Source organism: Takifugu flavidus, chromosome 4 (assembly GCF_003711565.1).
Source record: "Takifugu flavidus isolate HTHZ2018 chromosome 4, ASM371156v2, whole genome shotgun sequence".
In the NCBI taxonomy this organism is placed as follows: domain Eukaryota; kingdom Metazoa; phylum Chordata; class Actinopteri; order Tetraodontiformes; family Tetraodontidae; genus Takifugu; species Takifugu flavidus.
The window spans coordinates 16,952,350-16,975,457 of NC_079523.1; the positions used below are offsets into that span (position 1 = coordinate 16,952,350).

The following is a 23,108-nucleotide window of genomic DNA, read 5'->3' on the forward strand; positions in this document are numbered from 1 at the left end:
AAGAGAGGGGGGGGGGCTGCTTCGACCGAGCACAAGACAATTGCAGTTTAATAAAACCAATGTGGAGGCAGGTGGGGGTGGTTCCTAATGAGGGATGAAGACGGGGGAAGCAGCAGGGGAAAGTGTTGAAATGGTGTGTGTGTGTGTGTGTGTGTTGTGGGGGGAACTGGGGCCTAAAAAGGACCCCAAACAAAATGTGTTTTGATGGAGGGCCCCTTTCTGTCCTGTCATGGCCTCTTCGGCCTGCTTTCATCACAGCCAGTGGAGAGAAGCAAATGGGGCATAATAAGAGCCTAACGATCAAGCGCAGAGTGTGAAATTAGAAGAAACGTCTTCATTTTCACAGCTCTTTCTCCTGGCTTTTACACCCACTGCTATTTAAGGCTGGTCATGTGTTTTCAGCACAGGGGATGGAGGGAACCCTGGTGCTGCTTGTCAGGGTGGATTCGTTCGGCGTGAAGGGCTCCCCTCAGGTGACGATGCAAATTCAAATGGTCGTTTTTGCCTTTACTTTCACAAAAGTGCACATTTATTAAAATGATGAATGGGAACGATCAACACTGCGATAGCAAAAAAGAAAAGTTTGACCTGCAGAGATGCTCAGAAAATGTTTAAATTGGTTTTAAATAATTATGGTCAGAACCTAAATGAGCATTTGCATAGTTTAGACCAGGGGTGTCCAAACTTTTTGCAAAGAGGGCCAGATTTGATAACGTGAAGATGCCCGGGGGCCAGTAGATCCTTCTGATGTTTTTTTAACCAGAAAACTTACATGCAAATGTACACTATTATAAAACAATTTTCATTGTCACGATTCTCTTTATTTTTCAAATGGCAGTGTAAACAAATATAAGCCACTCAGGCAGACGTGAACAACTCTAAAAACACAATTCTGCCTTTAATTCATATCTGGAGAGTCAGATAACATTGAACACTGAACTGTATGGAATACCTTAAATTTCCATGAGTTTGATAAATGTAATGCAAAGTTGTCTGTTATCATTCAAGTTTAAAACAAGTAAATTTTGCTCTTGCCTTTTACAAGATCTACAAGAAAGGAGGGATTACATTTTAGTGATTTATTTACTCTGTTAGTGCCAGCGGGCCATAAATAATACATTGTAAGACTGAAGTTGCGGGCCGTATGAAATCTTACCGCGGGCCGCGATTGGCCCCCGGGCCGGACTTTGGACATGCCTGGTTTAGACTATCCAAGTTGCTCAAATGACAGGAGAATCCTGATCATTAATATTGGATTATTACCAAACTGCCAAGATAGCGTGCCAGAAAAGGTCCTTCATCACTTTTATCTAGCGTTTTAAACGGGAGGGACGGAGCTTCGGAGAGCGGGATATTCTGCAGCGCTCCGAAGGTGAGACGGTAGAGTTGAGCTGGAGGCCATTCGTCAGCCCGACGGGACTCGGCTTCATCCGGAAAACCAGGCTAAACGCATCCCACATCCTGACCGGTCCTCCCTTCCCTCTTAAATATTTGCATGCAAATGTCATTGGCAGTTTCATTTATGGCGAGGATTTTTCACGCCATGCATTAATCCGGTCACTGTAAAGTAGTGAGCAATTCCGTCGCTCCATTCATTCATTCATTCATTCATGCAACAAAAAGCCCAATCAAGCTGTCGGGACTCTGGCTCCTGGACACGTGTACGTCCAGGAAACAGCTGATGCGGTGATGCTGCTGGGAAAAGCTGAGCGCAGCTAATCTGCCAGGACCAGCGGCCGTCAGCAGCCACAACAAAAGGGGATTGTTCTCACTTTGGCCTTTCATGCATGTCATAAGCATGTAATGACATGTGCGTTGGAATGTGGCGCGAGTCATTGGTTGAAAGCGCGTATCATTCTTTAGAAAATAAAAAAGTCAAACTAATCATATATCAATAACGTACTGATTTACATGCTTAATTATAATCTTAGACCACAGGCTTTACATTCAAGACAAACCCAGTGGTTATTTTAAATCAGAAAGGTCCAAATATGATCGTAAATGTCCAACAAATTATTAGTTAGAGTTATCCACCTCTTCCTAAATATAGTGTTGTTAATTAAAGAAAGCTGGTCATCCAGCTTGGAAGTGTTAAGAAAATGAACGTTATTTCCGCCGTGTTTTCACACTAAACACTTTTTATTTTCACACACAACCACACTGAACACAGCCCCCCTGAAGGGGGCTAGTAATCCCTTTACTGACACACAAAAACACGAGGAGCACATCAGTCTGGCTGCCTTCCAACCGGGCCTCCGCTGGCTAACACGCTGTATCCGTAGCGGGGGTCATCGGGCAGCTGGAGCAGATGTCGTGTCTTCGGACTGTGGGAGGAATCCCGAGTACCTGAAGAGAACCCACTCGGACACGGGGGTGGGGGCGCACGCTCTACACAGAAAAGCCCCACAGCCCCCGCGACCTCTCGCTGTGAGTCGACAGCGCTAACCACCGCGCTGACATTTTATACATAATTAAAAGGAAGAATAGCCCAGTTGTAAAGAAAAAGGGATATCAAATTTGCTTTGAAGAAGCTCAACTGTAAAAGTGTGAAAAACAAATCTCCATCCCGTTTTATAGTCCTTCGCAAAGAGCGTTCTCATAACAATAAAGTGACAGGCCACCCTAAAATAAACTGTAAAATAATAGAGGGGGAAACAGCCATAACACGTCTGCCTTTGTATCAAGCTGGTTCTTGTTTGCTTCTCCGCTGTGAGACAGTATCATGTGTCACCTCAGAAGACAGCTTATGAGTTAGCTGGTGTAGCAACGGCCAACTGCTGGGGCGGCACGCTGCTGGATGTTACTGATCCACCACCTAAAGCCATGCAGTCACACACATACGTGTGTGTGTGTGTGTGTGTAAGACAATAGCTTCTGTAAAGCACCTCTCGCTGTTATGCTGAGAATCCGCCTGAGCTCTGGCCCCACACCTGTTACCCAGGACCGTGAGGGACATGCTATCGCCCTGGCTTTCACTCATCACTTTCCAACCCACCGCGGTTTCACCAAGCTCGGTCATATTGTCGTAAAGCGCCACTGCCCGTGCTGATGAGGCCAACTTAGACCTGACCAAATCCAGCAGCTTAGGGACTCGTTCACATTTCACTGCGCTCCGAAAGAACACGCCAGTGGTGCATATGGAGCTTTTTAAAGGAGCCAAGAAGTGCAAAACAAAGGAAATAGGAGCACAGCACAAGCTGAAAAGTCCTCACACATAGAACCTTGTAAGTAAAACCAAATGTGAAGATATTTGATTTGGAAAAATACCATTGAGTGGGCCAGTCGCCACATGCTGCTGGAACAAAGAGGATCTCAGAGAAGAGCTCTTAAAGCCGCGTCTCATTGTACCGACTTTCACCGCGCAACGTTTACAACCATTAGCTGCATTTTGAAGTGTTACGCCGAAGGTTGGAAGGAGGAAATGTGACTGGGACGTGCGGACCGAATGGCCTTCTCTCCCATCTCTGATGCTAATGCTCAGAGACAAAAAGTACGATATGAAACCATCTTTGAAGCCAGCGCGTGTTTGCGCTGCCAGGAAAAGAGGAAGCCTGCTGTCTTTCTGCTATATGACTGATTGAAGGAATTAGAAGGCGCTAGATAACGTGCCCTCAGGTTGTGTGGGATGAAGTTGTCCTAAATTACTGCTCAACAAATTTGAAATTGCAGGATGGAACTGCTGCGGGCCAGAAACACACAATGCCAGCGTTTGCTCCCTTTTTCCCTGCATGATAGAATAGAATTCAAACCATCTTTAATACGAAACCTCAGAAGTGTAAATAATTGAATAAAATCGGCGGTGGTTAGTTGAAATGTGCCCAGCAAATGAGTATACAACTTTTTTCTTCTCTTTCTCTCTTCTGGGCTCTTTCTTAGAGCTCTAAATCCTGTGGTGGGGGAAAATGTCAAGAAGGCCGAGACTCTGGTTTTGGCTGGATTTAACTAGGCCCGGCTTGCATGTGGGTAAGTGGAACCAAAGCCTGGCACACCATGTGGAAATACTTGCTGCAGATACCAACAGGGTCCAGTTAGAGTCTCGTCTACTTAGAAAAACATTTGCATTCATCTTTAAGTTCATGTATGGTGTTTTGATGCGATGCTAAAAACCGAATCGCGCATGAAGGAATATGTGACTGCGACGCTAAACAAAACGCCTCGGGGGAAGAATTACTCTTCGCGTTATTTAACAAGAGATTCTTCTCTCTTCTTCTTTCATTCTGGAACTTAAAACAGGAATAATCGCTTTCTTAGTAGTTGAAGTGAAAATTAAACACGACCATTTACACTTGGAGCCTACTGTGAAATGGGTTCAATTCTTTAATGTATGCTAATAACAACATAATAATAGTGTAGCTACGCAACACGGTGAGGGTGAAGGGTGGAGCTCATCACTCACGCTGTTGTCGCTTGACCCTGACACAGGGTAGACTGTCCAGCCCAGCTCCGCTGTGGCTGTTGTGGAGTCCATAAGCGTCTCTGTAGAGAGATGCAAAGAGAGGAGACATTTAGAGGGTTAGCGTCAGGGTGAAACAACGCACACAAACCGCGTAGCAGACTGCAACATTTCTACAGTTTAGGTGATATAAGCATCCTCAGTAAATTAAGAGGCCATTGTTTGGCTGAACATGCACCTTTGAGATTAGGAAACCCCCCCACCCCCACCCCCACCCATTACACGATAAAGAGAAAAGAGAAGGTCATTTATCTCCAGGCGCTAGCTCCGCCGCTGCCAGTTAGACCGACACTAGTTTCAAGGTCAGTCACACGGTGGTCAGCAGAACTAAGCAATCATCTACGGCTCCCAGTGAAAACAACTGGCCGGAAGAGCAAATCTCCACAGCCCAGTGCAGGGAACACCCTAGAAGTCTTGGATTAGCTAGTGGACACAAACACCTCTGGTAATTGGAGTCAAACAAGATGGGCCTCCTGTCTTTCAGGCCCACAAATTCCACCAGTATGACCACTGGGTGTGTGATAAACCTTCTTTAGCGTAACCTCCTTTACCTTTTCCTCTTTCCGTCGCCAGCAATGGGGCGGAGAGCAGCTCTAATGGCGTTTATCAGGCAGCATTTATCAGCCTTGGGCCTGCGTGTTGCGCTGCTTCGTGGGGATTGAAGCGTCAGCTGCAGCTCCAGAATGCCAGGGAGACATTTGCGAGAACTCCTCGACAAATGTTGCAGAGCTCGTCCTGAACGACTGCAAGCGCCTCAGCTCCATCACCAATATAGTTCTGACACCAGCCTATTGTAAAATAGTATCAACACTTTTAATGATTTATTTCTCTTTTGCTTTATTCCTAGAGATAATGGCTTTAATTAGGGACTTCTGTAAACTTCCACTGTCTGCGCCAGGCAAAGATTACCCATTTATTCACTTATCACAAAGCCTGAATCAAATAATTACGCAGGCTGCGGCTGCTATTGATAACCTTGTGTGGGTTCGGAGCTGAGCTGTGTGCATGGGTGTTAGCCGGAGAAACGGTAATTATAGCCCGTAATGATAATTAGCAGAGGAATAAAATGAGAATAATGAACTCCCATCGAGCGGCTTTAAGGAGTGTTGCTGGAAAGAACGCAGGTTTTTTCTTTCCTCCGCAGAAAGATGAAAAAGGAGGAGGCATCACACCTTTCTTACGCCAGTGCACATTCCCACTTCAGAGGTTTGTCTTCCCTCTTTCCCTCTATAGTATAGAGCAGGGGTGTAGATCCTTCTGATGTTTTTTTAACCAGAAAAGTTACATGCAAATGTACACTATTATAAAACAATTTTCATTGTCACAATTCTCTTTATTTTTCAAATGGCAGTGTAACCAAATATAAGCCACTCAGGCAGACGTGAACAACTCTAAAAACACAATTCTGCCTTTAATTCATATCTGGAGAGTCAGATAACATTGAACACTGAACTGTATGGAATACCTTAAATTTCCATGAGTTTGATAAATGTAATGCAAAGTTGTCTGTTATCATTCAAGTTTAAAACAAGTAAATTTGGCTCTTGTCTTTTACAAGATCTACAAGAAAGGAGGGATTACATTTTAGTGATTTATTTATTCTGTTAGTGCCAGCGGGCCATAAATAATACATTGTAAGACTGAAGTCGCGGGCCGTATGAAATCTTACCGCGGGCCGCGATTGGCCCCCGGGCCGGACTTTGGACATGCCTGGTATAGAGGGTATATAGAGTCTATACCCTGCTGCCCCTCCCCCCATCTTGCCCTAAAAGACTGATCACTTTTCTTTAGTCCTGGCAGACACACAGATGTATGAGCTCCCCGAGAGCGGAGCAGCATGCGGCCCGGCGCCGTCAGCTACGTCCTGATCGCCAAGCTGGGTCCGTTTTGAACGCGGCGGCGTTGCAAGGCAGTGTGGAGGAGCGCCGGGTGCAGGCTTGACTGAAGCCATCTGCATGAATTGCTTTGGTGTTTTCTTTCTTTGTGGTCTTTGGTGTTCTTCGTTCATCCATTTCCTGTTAACGGCACTTGTTCCTAATCAGGGTCACAAGGGTGCTGGAGCCTTGGCCATGGGTCACTAAGCAGCAGAGGCATGAGTACACCCTGGACCGGTTACCACCGTGCAAGGTAGGGCACAGCACATACGGGTAGGTTGAATTGGTTATCTAAGCCACTCTACTGGGACCAAGTACATGATGGTTTCGGAATCTCAACTCCCCGTATAGTGGTTTTGTTAATCCTGCGCTTTTCTCAATCAAAAGCATCTGTTTCACGTTAAACTAGGATTACAGACGAACCCAAATTGCTGCCAGTGGATGCAATAATAGAAAGAAAGAAAAGGCCAAGCGGGTCAAACCGTTTTTCCAAACCGTTGCTGCCAATAATTAATGAAAAAGTCGTTGATTTGGTAGAGTCACGTGGACATTTCCTCTGTTGCTACACGTTCCCTTTTAGCTTTAAAATGAAGCCAACGGACCTCCAGGTGACTGCCGGCACTCAGAGTCTGACGAGTTGGAACACGTCGGAGCAGATTTCCCAGTCCTCATCTAGCCTTTTCCCCAATATTCCCCTTAAATCCCGATGCCTTTGTTGCCACACTGACTTCTTTTTCCAAGACTCACTGTAGACAACTGCTAGTGCACCGAGCAGCACGTCAGCGTGTCTGATAACTAATGCAGGTCCCAGAGCTTTTTGTGTTGCCGTGGCAGGTGAAGGCAGCAGCCATGTCAGACACATCCAAAGGAGAGCTTCTAAATATAAAACATTGATGTCCAGTGTTTTATATATATACTTTGTGAAAGTCAAGTGGATGCTACAAACATTAAATAATTTACGGACGATGGGCTTTTGTCTTTTTCAGACTTGATACTGTGGCAAGTGTTATGAATATGCAATGAGATCCGCGGGTCTAAGAATAGCCCACTCGGCTGAAAGTGCTGCCTCCGACACTTCCTGAGATGAAGGAGAGAGTTTAGCAGTGATCTGAGAGACGGAGAGCTCTCCAGTAAAAAGCTGTGACACCAGGGAAAGGGAGGGGGTACAGGTGAACCTGCTACTGCCACAACGGCTGCCCTCAGCCTTCTGACCCGAACTGAAAGTGTTGTTTTTGGTAACAACTGCTCCCACAAATCCAGAACAAAGAGACAAAAGGAGGCAGGAGGCTGGAATTCATCTACAAGCTGCTTTGTTGCTGAAGAAATGAGTACACCTGAAAACGAATCTGTATGTCACCCTTGGAAGTTTATAGCCAGGGAGGAAATGCAGAGGCTGGTGGCTCAACATTTGCAGCTGCTTTACCATGATTACCAACCAAAGGGCAAAGGGCACGCCACTCTGACAGATAGATGGCTGATTAATTACTGCAAACGGACAGATTTCTGCAGTTTGAGAGATGAAGAAAGAAGCTACAATGATTCATGCCTAAGCTACCGCTTCCAACTTGTACGCCCCTACCACATTAGGCAATATGCTCTTCCTTCCAACTAAACTTTTTTACCTTTTTATCGCAAGCACACTCGTGCGCTGGCCTCCTGGTAATCATTAAATCCAAATTCTGATGACGTTTGCCTTCCCACTCCCAAATGGTTTTGCATCTCATTGCATTGGTATTAAAGGGGGGAAAATCTATCTCTAACTTTCATTTGACAATTGCTGCTTAAATCCAGGCTCGAACAATAATAAACCCCATTTGGTGCGAGTAAATCTTCCCTTCGTAAAAGCAAAGACAAATGCATTTGCTCGCATTTCACCAAGCACCTGAAACCAGAGTATTTGATGGCATATGTGGAGCAAGTGTGCATGTGAGTACAGTCGCAGAGTAACACGAGCAAGCTGTTGGGCTAAAAACAGAACCCAATACAGTGCACCCCGCATTGGAGATCTGCACAGATTAAGAGACAAGGCAATGATATACCCATGAGGGAGCCAGCGCGGAGGCATGATTCATAGTTTTAATGACGGACGGGGCTACTGTATCGCCTGTTGGAAAGAATAACAGTCTGTTACATGTCGTGGGCAGACAGGGGTCTCCACCCTGCTCCAGAGGAACGCTCTCTGCTCAGCCTATCTGTCATCAAATGGGGGGTCCAGTGAAGTACGGGAGCACTCCCACCTGTGTCACACAATAGTTATGCCTGTGCTGCATATATATTTACCATGTTCTTAGAGTGTTTTGTGGCCCAAACCAAAATAGGTTGGAGAATGTTTGTGCACCACCAGTGTGTTCTATGGTAGAAGAAAATAAGCAAGTAGAGAGTAGAGGCCAAGAGAAGGAGAGCTAGCCGTTGACAGAATGATACAGCATGGCGATCCTGAGGGGTTTCCAGCTGGATGTACAACAGTAATCCCTACACAGCCGAGTTGCGTTATCACTCAGAGCAACTTAACCTGTCACTAGCGCCTAGAAGCAACAGTCGGAACACTCCGGAAGCATCAAAACTGCTTCATGTGGGAATTAAAGCGTAGCACGTCGTCCGGTGTGGCGCTAACAGCAACGGCCTGTGTTTCGTACTTATTTCTTCATTTAAACAATAAAGGAATGGAAATTGGGATGTTCTCAAATAATAATAATAATAATATAGTTGGTTGCATGTAGCAAGGAAATAGAATAAAGTACACATGGGTTTATAGCTTAACTGACCTAATGGGCTTATGCCTTCATTAGCATTAGCAGGTGTAGGTGCGTCCTGAGTCATGGGTCGCCACAGCAACGCTGTTTAACCCAGTGAGGGACACCACACTGGAACAGCCATAACCAGAGGTTATATAAACCCCCAAATCCCTGACAGCACGATGAGAACTGGTTAATAGATCAGCACTTAAAATTCTGCAAAGGAAAATTCTGTAAACGTTCCATATTTTTATAAGCAGCAGTTAAAGACAGCATGTGCTAATTCAAACAAAGGCCGCACCGGTAGTGCACATTCGAAGCACCACCTGAGCCCTTTGGGCCGTAAATCCAACAGCGATGCACACGGTTCCTCATCAGTGGCTGCTTTTCAGATTACCAGTTGTCTGGATGGAAATAATCTTTGCAAGGTTCCGAATACGGCTGTAAAATGTAATGAGGTAAGAAGAAAAAAATGCTCCTCCAAGCAGTGACATCACTTCTTAATAAGACATATGGGCCAGACTTTGCTTAGTTTACTTGTGGAAATGAAAAATAGCCATATATAAAACCCACACTTGAAAAAAAACATTCAAATTCTTTGATTTGAAAGGAAGTGTGCCTGTGTTAAATTAAAGCTCCTAGCATTATGAAGTTTATCACCTAGAAAATGAGACTCAGTCAACCTACATCCACATAAATAACTTGTGTTTAACTCTGACAAACAAATGCCCTTTTTGGTCCATTCGTCACCCCTCTGAAGTACCTTTGGTCCTTTAGGAGATCCCTTAAAACCTGCCGTAAATTCCTGTTCTGTCTGGAGTTTTAACCCTTTGATATTTTCTGATAAGTTGACTTTGTTGACATGCGAGATCCACAAAATCCTAGTTGGGGGGTGGACTTTAAAGCACTGAATAACACCACTAGCAGGAAGTCCTACGTCTTCTTTAACAAACCAGATTACGAGCTCAGGACACAGACGGTGTCAAACAGCTCCGCTGGGTTCTGAGTGTTTCGTGAGTTCCTACGATATCCGAGATACTGCCAACAAACTGGCTTATTAAAGGAGCAACATAGCAGGTTCCATTTATTCCTTACTTTGAGCAGAAGAACTGAGTAATAACTTGGGAATAGTTGAGTTAAAAAAGGTAGAAATGATTCCAGCCTAATTTTGTTCTGTTTGTTAAAGTATTTCATGTCAGACCAATATGCTGAAATAAAGGGGAAATTTGTAGCTACGTGCACGGTGGGGAGAGTGAACATGCTGCGAAACAGAATGTTCTTCAAGTCACTGATTCACAAATACGGTGGTGGCGCGTGTGCACGTTTCTGCTCTCCATCTGTGCTGCAGCAGATCTTCAGATCTTCAGGAGATTGTGGAAACCTGTGGTTTGGAATAGTTATTGAGGGTCTGGGTGCAAAAATAACAGCAATTAGCTGCAGGAAGTTCATCCATCATCCATCCATCTATTCATCCATCTATTCATCCAACCATCTATTCATCCATCTATTCAACCAACCATCTATTCATCCATCTATTCATCCAACCATCTATTCATCCATCATCCAACCATCTATTCATCCATCATCCAACCATCTATTCATCCATCTATTCATCCAACCATCTATTCATCCATCTATTCATCCATCTATTCAACCAACCATCTATTCATCCATCTATTCATCCAACCGTCTATTCATCCATCATCCAACCATCTATTCATCGATCTATTAATCCATCATCCATCCATCTATTCATCCATCTATTCATCCATCATCCATCCATCTATTCATCCATCCATCATCCAACCATCTATTCATCCATCCATTCATCCATCATCCATCCATCTATTCATCCATCATCCATCCATCCCTACATCCATCTGTCATTCATCCATCCATCCATCCATCCATCCATCCCTGCATCCATGTATTATTCATCCATCCTTTCATCCATCCACCCCTCCGCCCTCCCCTCATCCATCCATCATCCACCCATCCATCCATCGACCCAGCCGACCCATCCATCCATCCATCCCTTCATCCATCCACCCATCCACTCATCCATCCATCCATTCCTTCATCCATCCACCCATGTATCCTCTTTTAAGCTCCTCTTATAGCTAATCCCAGTAGTCACTAGGCGGGAAGCAGGAAGCCATCCATGACATACTGGTGTTTTGGACTGGAAGACCAGCAGAGGAAAGGCTGAGCCCTGGGAGAAGATGAAAAGCCCATACAGAGCTGGACTTGCTTTGAGGAGCTTGTTCTAATCGAAGAATCGGTTGATATTTAAGACACCAAACACGTCACACGTTTGGAATGCCCTCAATTCAAACGTGTCTGTGCCTCTAGAAACCTGTCGACAAATAGATTAACCCGACTGCTCTGAGAACCTGACACCGCTGGATGATCCAAATTAGTCATCCGACTTTGTGTGCCCATTCTGAGCAGCCCGCTCCCGCTTCCCTCCCAGCGGATCTGCTGCCAGTCAATAATGACACTGTAACAGAGACGCTTGCTTGATGATAAAACTTCGGGACCTTCTAGCCATCGGAGCATTGGCTGGTTAGCTGGCGCATTCCAGTGGAGGTGCTGATTTACGAATGGGATTAATTATTCAAGAAACAACTTAAAGTGTCGACTAATTGAATAACTTAAGCTGACCAACCAGTACACAAATACCTCCAATAAAATATGAGTTTCAAATTATTTGGGCCTATCAACAAAAAGAGGGAGCCCAGAGCTGATAAGGTGTGCTTTTTCACAATCTGTGCACTCATGTAGGAATGGTAAAAGCAGCCAAGAGGTTTTCCTCCTTAACAGTCCACTTCAGACGCTGTCTGGCATGTTTCTCTGTCTTATCTTTTCCAGCTGCTTCCCTTCCCTCATCTTTCCTCCCAGACCTTCTTTTCCACTCTACGTGTGTCTCTCCAAATCACCAACGAAGATTCAGGTCTAATAATTCTACATCCATGACTAAAGAAGAAGAGGAGCGTACTTCCTAAAAGCCACGGCGAGTTTACACATTTCAAACTATGAGGCAGGAATCATCCGGGAGGGAAGAATTCCAGGTCTGTGAGTTAGTGTCTTTCCCCTCTAGATTTGGGGGGGGGGGGTCCCAAAGCGGTAGGATGCATTACCTCAGCTCGGTTGCTAAACTTCCTCCTACTCTTACTGCAGCCAATCTCAGCATCCAGTCTGGTAGAGCAACAAGACATTGGGGAGTAAGACAAATATCACTTACAGTGCAGAACCCCTAAAGGCCCTGCAATCAACAGTCCTGTTAATTACAGCCCCAACAGCACAATGAATATTGTGTTGACCAACCATTAAGGCACCCACTTAATGGCCCTTCTAAAGACCCTCCATCTGTCAACCTAACATCATGTGGGAGATGGTTAATACTGGCAAAGTGCAAACAGAGAGCTAATGGTTTCACTGTGGTCAGCTGGGAAAAAAAGGAAACTGAATAAGAAGGATGAACGATGGAGAACTGTGAGGCAAAACAACACAATCCCCCCCGTACTGCTAAACAGAGCGAGGAATAACAGCAGACTCGTGTTCCTCAATCCTCACCAGGATCTGTCCACGAATCCTCAGGTTAGTGGATGAGAACCACAACAGGAACGGGCAGAGAGACAGACAGGCAGGCAGGCAGACAGGATATAAAGTGAAGGATAATATTGGTGACCATTTCCTGGCTGAAAAGGGGCCCTTCCACTGTCAGTTCAGCCGCATCTGTCCTCCACGTGCTCTTGTTGGCCTCTTTTTCCCCCAAGGTGAACAAAGAGCATCTGGCTTAAATGAACTCCAGAGATGTGTTCAGGTTTTCTGTGGAATGCAACGTCCCCTTTCTTCTGAAGAAATAGACCCACCATCTGTTTGTTTTGCAGCCACTTAGCCTGACAGAGGACTTTGTTTCCCTTATCTCCTCACTAGCTAAAATGTCTAAGTGTTTTTCGCATTTGTTCGACCTTGGATTTAACTCCTATCGGTGTTTGCTCGTGACACAAATCAAAGACAGATTGCTTCTGCATGAGCGGCGGTTAAAAGGCGAAGGTTTCATCAGTGACGGCCACTTCTGACAGGTCACACAGGAGAGGGAGGTGTGGAGCAGTGCAGGCAGCAGATAGCGCTGCTCAAAGAGGGGGGAGGAACGCACCATCAAGTGTCTGATTGACTGATTTGCTCACTGTGTCAATGCCCAAGACTTGACATGCCAGAGTAAATGTCCGTTGCTATGGTAACCGGTCTAAAGGGTTTTGAGGTATAATGGGGAGTGTGTCGTTTATAGTGAAGGATGACTTCATTTGCCCTAATCCAGACAGCATTGTTTAACAGAAGGAAGTAATAAATGAGGTGGTTATCTGAGGAGGAGATAAGCCTGTTGAGTTAGACACTCGCACCACAGAAAGGTTGCATTCCTAAGCGCCGGGGACGGCGGTGCACTGCTGTCGCTAGCATCCGAGATTTCTTTCTGATTTAGCTCCGGATCCACATTTAGAAACTGTTTGTTATTGTTGAACCTCGCCGGAAGACAGAAAAAAGTAGGAAGAAACGCGAATGATCTTCAACAATCAACCTCTACTTTCCCCTCACAAGCGTCTCAATGACCACCGATGCTGCTAACGTCAATAATAATCATTTCTTTGAAATTCAAATATTCACATCGGATTTGCCCCAGTCTGTGCACTTCTAGTTTGCAATAAAAATACATCCCCGCAAAAGTGTTGGAGAAAAACAAGGTAGATTTGGGAACTAAAAGGCACCGAGTGACAGAAAAATACAGGGATGGATGGAGTGAAGGCCTGGGCCAACTGAAGGACAGAGGAGCTGCTTCACAGGAGTGCTGAGCCATTGGCATGCTAATCAAGCGGCTCCGTTGCTCCCAGCAGAGTCAGAAGCAAGTGTATGAGCTGCCTTCTTTGGCAGCCATTTGCCTGCAATCACCTCCCATTAATATCAGGGCTGATTAATGAGAGGGCCTGGACCGATTGGGGGGGGGCACCATCATCCAGGTGTTGGAAGAGGCACGGAGAGAGAAAACACTCAACAATCCCTGAGGAATTCCAGCTCGGCAGCAACAGGAGTTGGGTGTTTTTGGTCACAAAGCACATTGACTGACTATTACTTACTGAGCTCCTTTTCACCGCTGATAAATCCTCGGTGGTGACGAGATATGTTCTCCACTTGACCATGGAAAATAAGCAGTGTCACGACTGGATTGTATGACTTGGATGTTTTTTTGCTTAATAAAATGCCATTAAGAACGTGCCTGTGTTGTGTAGGGTGTCCACCAGCGGGTGCATATTGGCACAACAGAGAGGAATTAGCCTATGAAGCTTATTTAGCATGTCTGTGTTTGTGTGGGGGGGGGCAGGGATTGCAGAGACTACAAGCGCCAATGTCCCTCTCCTTTCACGCAACGACTTGCCAGGTCACGTGACTGCTGGTTCTCACAGAGACGCTGGATAGGCAGAAACAAGTGGGCAGCATGTTAGGACAACATGCCTGTGTCATTGTTTCTGGAGGGTGCCTCGCCGCTGAATGCAAACAACCCAACACTGACAACAAGAGCATCATCAACAAGCAAGCAAGCGCCCAGTGGACTGGAGAAGAGCGCCCAGAGGCGGAACTGTGGCACTTACACGTTGGGAATGGCTTCAACAGCAGGGAAGGGTCTGTTTGCCTCCTGTGTATATGGCCCTTCATTTGCCTCTTTCTCATGGCATCCAGGAATGGGAAAATATGCCCCATCTGTCAATGGTGTCTTACCTAACATCTCTATGTTAATTCAAACATCAAGGTGAACGTGACAGAAGGCTCAGTGGATTATTTCCATTTTAACAAAAAGACGGAGCGCGAAGATCTGAAAAATGCTCCAAGCATAATCCAGGGCGGTACAATCTCTGATAGATATTAGTAAAGGTTAGCATATATCAGCTCAATTTAGCTGAAAATTCCATTGCATGTTATTTTTTAACTCTTAAAGAAACATAAAAGAATCAAGGTTTGCCAAACTAAATGCAGTGGAGGTGGCGAGGGACAGATCCGTGACTACGGATGGAAATCTAGAAGTGATTCTAAGAAACTGCTCCAAATGGTTTCCTCCACCAACAATATTTGCTTTCATGCTTCACAAGTCCTCTCGCACGGCCTCCCGTGGTTCCATATGCTTTTGTGATAACAAAGGAATCAAAGAAGCATTAATGGCGGAAAAGGGATATAAAGATTCCAAAACATAGCTTCAGGTCATAAATCGGAGTCTTCCCAGGCAAGGCTGGAGAATTATATGTAAATGGTGATAATGATTATTAATGATAATTAATGACAGAATCATTTATCTCATAAAGACACATTTTTACTAAATCAATTAGCATGGCTAGCTGTAACAATGTGTTAGTTAGCCGTTAATATGGGGTAGCAGGAGGTGGCAGCGTCATTCCAGCAGAGCGGAAAACGCATTTAAACAGGAACAGAATAATCCCCATTATTTTGCTTCCTTGTTAAAATTTTAAAAGAAAAAAAAAAGGTGGTTGCGAGATGTTAAAATGTCACTCATCCTCTATTGGGAGCAAATGATGAAGCGGAATTTTTGAAAGAATCTCAAGGAAAAACATTAGCCAAGGCCTTTACATAAAGAGTAGCTGAGCTTTTAAAACCAGTGAATTCTTTGAAAATCGTCTCTCAGTGTCGTTCTCTCAGGCTATGAGTTCATAGCTGTGAAGACGTAATGTCACTCATTTAAGAGTCGAGCCACACAGCCAGCAGGGATCCAAAGTAGCCATTCATTTCTCCCACCAAATTAGCTTACTGATGGAAGTGCACATTTTGTGGCTTTGACCACATTTTAAAACTCAAGGAACAATGTGAACCTCTTTGTTCCAAGACGTGTCCAGTCTGACAATGATAGCAATGACTTTCGTGCACAATATTTAGATATCAGCCCGCCGAGATGGCCGGAGTGACCGATTCCTGATTTCTCCACAGAGTTGCAAGCTTGGCTCGGCCGTCATCATTCCAGGTCAGCTAAAACTGGGAGCTAAATTAAAACAGAATAAATAAAGGGGGATCCTGGTACAACTCTGCTGGGGTGAGGGGGAATCAGAGCTGTGATTACAATGGTTACCTTTCTTTCCACACAGCTCAGTGATTCCCAAGGGCATGGATTGGGCCTGTTGTGGACATTGTGGGCTGCTCCGTCTGACTCTGACAAGTCCTCTGTGGAAGCGGGTGCCTCTCCTTCCCCGGTGACCCGAGAGTGTTCGGGCGCTTGTTGAATAACCAGCTCTATCCAGCACATTCAGACGAGGGCTAAAAGGTTAATTGAACCTCTGTGCTGCGCCTTCCTCTGTGTAATTTAGTGTGATTAATGCATGGAGGTTACTGTCAGACCCATTTACTAAGTGTCCAAAGCAGTAAGTAATTAACCACATCTGCAAAAACGTGTTTGGAAGTGTTCAGGGCTGGGAGAACACAGAGGTTCTGTCTTCTGAAATATGTGCATCTATTTTCCCAGTCAACAGGAATAGCAACTCTAAAACTGTTCATGGGACTTTAGTAACGTTTTCCGCATATCAACACCCCGCTAGCGTCGGCACCACCTGAGGTCCCTGACGTGTACAACCGCTGAAGGCAGACTGGGTACTTTCCAATGATGAGTTCCTGACCAGCAAAGTGGCATTTAAGGTAAAACCCTTTCAATGGCAGCAAGTCTCCCCCCTGCTGTTTCTGTCAACTGTTCCTGGAACCAGTTTGAGGCAGCGTTCTGAAATCAAACAAACCCATTAAAGTGACAGAATCATAGAGGTGCTGAGCGAAAACAAGGACTCGCAACTAAGCTACGGCGCTCCGTAAGCCTTTGCGTTTGAGCTCCTTAAAAATTTAATGGCGCCTCATTTTTGTGGCTGATATGTTAAGAGGAATTTCTGCCGGGTGTCATGTCTTATCACTGGGAGAGAGGTTGTGTGTGCATGCATTAATTTTTGTGTGTATTGTCTATGTTGAGGTGTGCGTCTGCATTCATTTAGCACATCCAGCTAACCCAGTTCTACGGGTGCGGGGTGGGGAGGGGTGCTCTTCTTGTAGTTGCTACACGGTATTTACTAAGATGCTAATTCAATGCAAAGTGAGGCTATTTTTTTGGGAACTGGGAATATTTTGGCTGAGCCTCACAACTTTAAAGGAGCGTTGATGGTCATCACTGGGTTTTATGGTCAGGGTTAGAACCAGTGTTCGAAGTTCAGCTGCGACGGTAAAGGCTGGAGGAAGGGGCTGGGGAATATATAACAAACGCCTATGAAAATCCTAGCACCCAAGTTCAAGGAGGTGTGTGCGTGTGCGTGTTGTATTCTGCAATCGGAACATAGCTGGATAAGCTTTGGCTTATCACTAACGACCACTAATCTAGAACAGTTAAATGTGGTTGCAAATGTGAGGTCATGACATTAGGGAGAGAGTCGTTGTTGAGGGGTACGAGACAACAGCCAGGGCGATACGCCCTTGTCTATTTGTGACTTTATGGGCGGTTAAAGCCTTTGAGGAATCCCTGAAGGTGAAATTCATCATCCACAGACATCCACAGTACTGAAGCTTCAATACGTTTACACAGCACCCGACCCTTGGGCGTATACAGACGAGTCGGTCTGCAGTAGAACGAGATGTTCTGCACCTGCGCGGAGCTTCGGAACACTAGAACGTTGGCATTTGTAAACGCTGCTGGGCCAGTTTTGGTATTCCGTTATCAAGGTTGCGCTGAAATGTAGGTATTAGCTGCTTGTTGCGTATTTCATTCGACACACGCCCAGAGTTCAGCAACGACAATACTAACTCCCTTTTAGTGCGACGCCACACAAATCATTGACCAACAACAATATGTTTATTTTGGGAGGATGTCCTGGGAAGTTTGGCCAGGAGCAACAGCTCGTGTCCTTGTGGAGGGAATCAAACAAGATCTCCAAGATTGCTCTCTTCAAAGACGTTAAGGAGATTTAGTCACCCTCCATATTGAAGCTCAGGAAGCAACTCCTTGGTTCAAGGACGTTTTATTCACAGAATAAAAACCAGCCAAAAAAAAGGAAGCTCAATTGGGAGCGAATGTTTGTTTGCATTTCATTTTAAAGACTCAAGAATTCATTAGTTTAGCTGGAAACAACAAAATGCATCCAACATCACTTTGTAGTTTAGTTTGTAGTTGTATTTCCACCTCATTGGAAAAGTTTGAACTAATTCCTCCCTAATAATAGAGGGGATAGACTGGAAGTCTTTCAGGAAAATAATAAAGGACAGTTCTTTCACTTATTTTATGACTTATTCTCTGAGCTCTACAAAGCAGAAGCACGCTGAAAAGGATTAGTCATTTCTAGAACATTCTTGCTCACTATAACTTGGGCTACAATTGCAGCTTGTCCCTGCTTCTCGGACACAAAAGATTTTGGAGAGGAGCTTTCGGAACACTTGAAAACATCGCTCCATTTTGTCTCTTCTCACACTCTTTTCCTGTCTTTTGATTTGCACTTCCACAAAGGCAGTCAAAATGCAAAAATGTTTGACCATTCCGCAGCCGTTCCTCTTCTGCATAAACTTCTGGGTTCAGGCTTTGTTCGATAAATACCTTCATGTCTTTCAGACCCGTTCCCTTCAAACCGAATCCAAAATCACGATCCTAGACAAGCCTTAGTCTTCATTGTACACAGCTTCCACTTTAGTTCCCAAGATTAGGCAAATGAGCTTCCAGGCAGTCTATAGCCAGCAAAGCAGGCCCCCCGCCGCTGTCACAATCACCCCCTATGTCCCTAACACACCAAAAGTGCACTTCATAGACACATTTTACAAAATATGATCACCCTAAATTGCAGTTTGCACTGATATGCATTTTATTCATCAATACCATTGTCTCCTTGTCAATAACAAATAAGGAGTTTGGAGCAGTGCCTCTGAGCGTCCATCACATCTTATACTGATGCAAATATATTGCTGTATTCTAGATATTTCAAGAATATAAACATTAATTCAAATTAATATGGCATTACAGTCTATTGCATCAGCGGTTCTACTGTGCCAGGATTAATTATGCATGGGAAATCTATAGGGGTTCAAACTTGATCAAAAGAGGCAGCTTTGAATGGCCGCCGCAACCATGAGCCATTAAATATTATGGTATATTCTGTGTCTCGCCCTATTGGAAATTTTCATTTGTGGTGGTGTACATCGCAACCCTTTCCTTCCATATTTATTTTCCGAGCACAATAAACTTGCAAAGACCCAATTTTGCCTTATCAGATAATGGAATCTCACGCGAGTCTCATGTCCCAGATATGTGCAATTTCCATCCGAGAATGCAGTTAGGGGAGGCCTTGTGTTGAGGCAAAAGGTGATGTGGAACACTTTCCACCTGCTGTGGGTTGCCATCCAACAGCTTTAACCCCCTTCCATTTTTCATGACTGCAGGACATATTGCAGGAGAGGTAGGACACCCAAACGTATTATTCTACATTTTAAAAAATGTTTGATTTCTTTGTTTTAAGACTGTAGTTTTCAGCCCAAGACGAATGTTAACATTAGCTAAGAAAACTATGAACGATGCTAATTGTTTAAAGAGTCATGTCAGATAATACATATAATAATCTGTCTGTGACCACGAACCAATTTGGATTTCCTCAGGTGCATTTTCATTTAAATATAAGTCGAATTTACAGGATGGAATACGAACTGAAGGACATGACCTCCAGAAGCTCAGTCAACAGCAACTACATAAAAATGCAGAGCACGTGCCAAAAAAGAACCCCATTTTCTTTAAAACCTGATGAACAAAGCTGGAAAAGTAGCAGAGGAGAATTTGTAATTAACTCGACTCGCTTGCTCATACTCAGCTTATAAAAGGGGCTCTGCTAAATTACTAAATAAACATTATTTTCTTGCATAGCTTTTGTGGAGGGAAGCGATATGAACGATGAATTGGGCTGAAATTGGGAATGCGAACTAGGGATCTTTGTGAGGTATCCCATAAATCCCGACGTTTAGCTGCATTTGGTTGGTTGAGAAGTGTTTATTTTCCTCCTGTAGACAGCGAAACATCACCTTTGTCGTTTAAAACTCAGCGTCCCAACGGCGTGATGAGGGAAGATGCTCAGAGAAAAGTGTGAATCCAAGCAGGCAGCCAAGATAATAACGATTCATCAAATACGGCTGCTGATTCAATCCATGCTGGAGGACGGCCAAAACAGCACTTTCAGGAGAGAAAAGACACCTTTGCCTTCTAAAGGAGTGATAAATCCAATTGATTGGAGTTAAATGCTTTCATTCTGTGGATACTGGCTATTACACCCGGCAGTGTGTAAAAGAGGCAAGAGATCATTGTCAAACAGCAACGTACTCCACTAATGATAATTCCAAAGGAAGTCAATATTGGCCTAGATGTGAAGAACAGTACATAACTGAGGAAGATGTTGAACTCTCCTTGATGGCCTTTGCTACAGTTTTTGTTCCTACACGTGTTCACTAATTGATGAAGTGATGGTGCTGCAGTGGTTGGTACCTTAGTCCTGCTACAGGAGGACCGGTCCTCAGCCCAGTCCAGCCCGTCAGAGGACTTCTAATGTGCTTTCTATGTTCTCCATTCTCCCCCAACATCATATAAGACCAGAATTGGTCACTCTCCGGGGGTGGGGGGGTGTCACCTTTCTTAGTGTTGATTCTCTTATTTTGAAAGTTTAGCTGCTTGCATGATTGTGATTACCGCACGTGTGCAGCAGCACGACCGTCTCTAGAAACAAAGCCATTATGCTAATGCTTTCACAGGATCTCTGTGCCAGTAAGGATTTGAAAATGGACGTGCACTCGTCTCTGCGTATAATCAGGCTGAAGGCACTTAAGTGAAAAAAATAATTTTGCACTGTACGTCAGGTTATATTCAGTTAATTGGTTAGTCACTTTAAATTATTCTGCTCATCCTTGTAAACACCCTGACGTACCCCAATGTGTGATTCTGTTCCCGAAACTAAGAATAAAATCTAATGACAGTCTTACTGAATATTTTCAGTGACAAGAACGTTGGATTATTCAATTCACCACCAGTGGCGTCGTAAAACAGCCTGGAATTGTATCCTAGAGAATATGTTTCTGTGATCTCACTGTAAAACACTGAATTATTGAGTTGGAATCGTATCATCGGTGGGCTCGACGTCAAAGGAGAAAGAAATCGTCACAGGTTGTTGTAGCTTCGAAAAGAAAAGAAAAGAAAAGCGCGGCAAGACAACATTTGTGCCCGAAAGGCCGTGAGCAGAAATCTCTGGTTAGTGTAAATGGCTTGATAACTGTTGTGTGTGGTTGGACTGGGAGGTTTAATGAAGAATACCTCATGACGCTCAGCTTTTTGTTTGAAATGATACAGCTTCAGTAGTGTTTCAGCACTCATCACCAAGGCTTTTCGCCACAGCGCTAGCTACTCTGGGCTCATTGGAGGGGTGGGGCTCTGTGCTGGATATCAGAATCTGTTTAGAGATTTGCATATAATATATCTTGACAACTCTACTCCCAATGCGTACACACCCGTCAAATGCTTTTGAGTCAAAAACGAAAAAAATCACCTCACTCAGCCCCTTTCCCATATTCATGCTCACATTAAATATTGAAGGAAGTACATGCAGAGTGCCAGATTTGTGTAAGTTAACTTCTGAATGGTTAATGAGGAGATAAGGTTGACATTTTCTTCCAGCGGATCTAAATTTGATTGCGTGCCTGCACGATGTATTGCTCCTTCCTGCCAAGTGTGGCCTCAGTAATCAGCACATTCACTACAACTGCTGACAGGAGAAACGCAGTTGGTCACGGTCAATTCGGCATCTTGCTGTCCAACCAAAATATGCAACTATTGTTTTCAGTAAGTCCCTCGGCAATCCCAGAGTCTAATATGCAATCTGCTCAAGTCCACTTGCCAAAAAGCCAAAAGGAACTAATGACTCATGCTGCACTGATGGATCTGCTCCATGTGTATGTCAGGGTATGTATTTCAGAGATATTGGAGGTGAGGCTGGGCTCTTGCTAAGATTTAACCCCTCACCCTCGCGTAGCACGGATCAAGATGGAGGGAAGGGCCACGAGGGCCAAGTCGTGGCAGGTTAATTCGCTCGAGGAAGGAGTGAGTTTTCCAGGCCGGTTTTCTACATCATGAAACATATGTTGCGTGAGCGAGAAAGGAGTTTATGTACAGAAGGTTTGTTTGAAAATCGCCACCACTCAGCCATGCAGACGTTTGACTGAGGCCCATTAATGCCACAAATGATAGGGCAACAAGACAAAGAACTTTACTCATCACAGGATCGATACCTATACCCATCCACCTGATGAGGAGTAGTGCTGGACAAGTGCTTCCTTAGGTGCATTTACAAATACTGACATTTACTGTGACATATTTAGATAATGAAAGGTGACATTTAACTTTAGGTTTTGTGTTGATTGTAACCACGGGGGGCATGTTGTTGCCTAGCTTTCCTTCTATTTTTAGATTGTCAATACGGGAATAAAACCATCAGCGCCGTCAGTCCCTTCCTTTTACTGCACTTCACTTTGCATCAATATAGCCAGCAAACAAAAGTGCATCAAAGAACAATCAAAATCATGGGTAGTGCAGTGTACAGGATGATGTGCACATCAAAGCCACAGTCGTCGGCTTTGATGTACACATCATCCTGTGCAACAGACTTATGCACAGCCAGTTCTGCACACACCAAAACAAATCCTCCTCTGCACTGCTCTCACAATTTAAGATCATTATTGAAACTGAGACTAACACAAAGCCAAAAGCTGATTATTCAAATGTGGATAATTTGCTGTAATGTAACTCCACTAGTGAGCCTGTATGAATGAAGCCTGACTCTTTATTTACTTCACAAAGGGCTTTTCAGGCTGCCAAGAGTCTGTATCTCATTTGAGACTGATTGCACAGTGACCAAACCCCTTGATACCACAGTAGTGCTGTAAAAACCAAACTGAAGCAGGAAAAACACCTGATCACCTGATCTTTGTGCCAATGTGTGCTCTGTCCGT

At 44.5% G+C, this 23,108-nt stretch overlaps 1 protein-coding gene across 4 annotated transcripts in view; it reads right to left on the minus strand.

Annotated features, from left to right (window-relative positions):
- The window catches only part of ephb2b (eph receptor B2b), a 79,454-nt gene that overhangs the window by 45,114 nt on the left and 11,232 nt on the right, over positions 1-23,108 (minus strand). For all 4 annotated transcript variants that reach the window (XM_057029516.1, XM_057029514.1, XM_057029515.1 and 1 more), the window contains exon 2: positions 4,397-4,476. In XM_057029516.1, the coding sequence (XP_056885496.1) occupies positions 4,397-4,476 (80 nt within the window). The remainder of the gene's footprint in view (positions 1-4,396; positions 4,477-23,108) is intronic.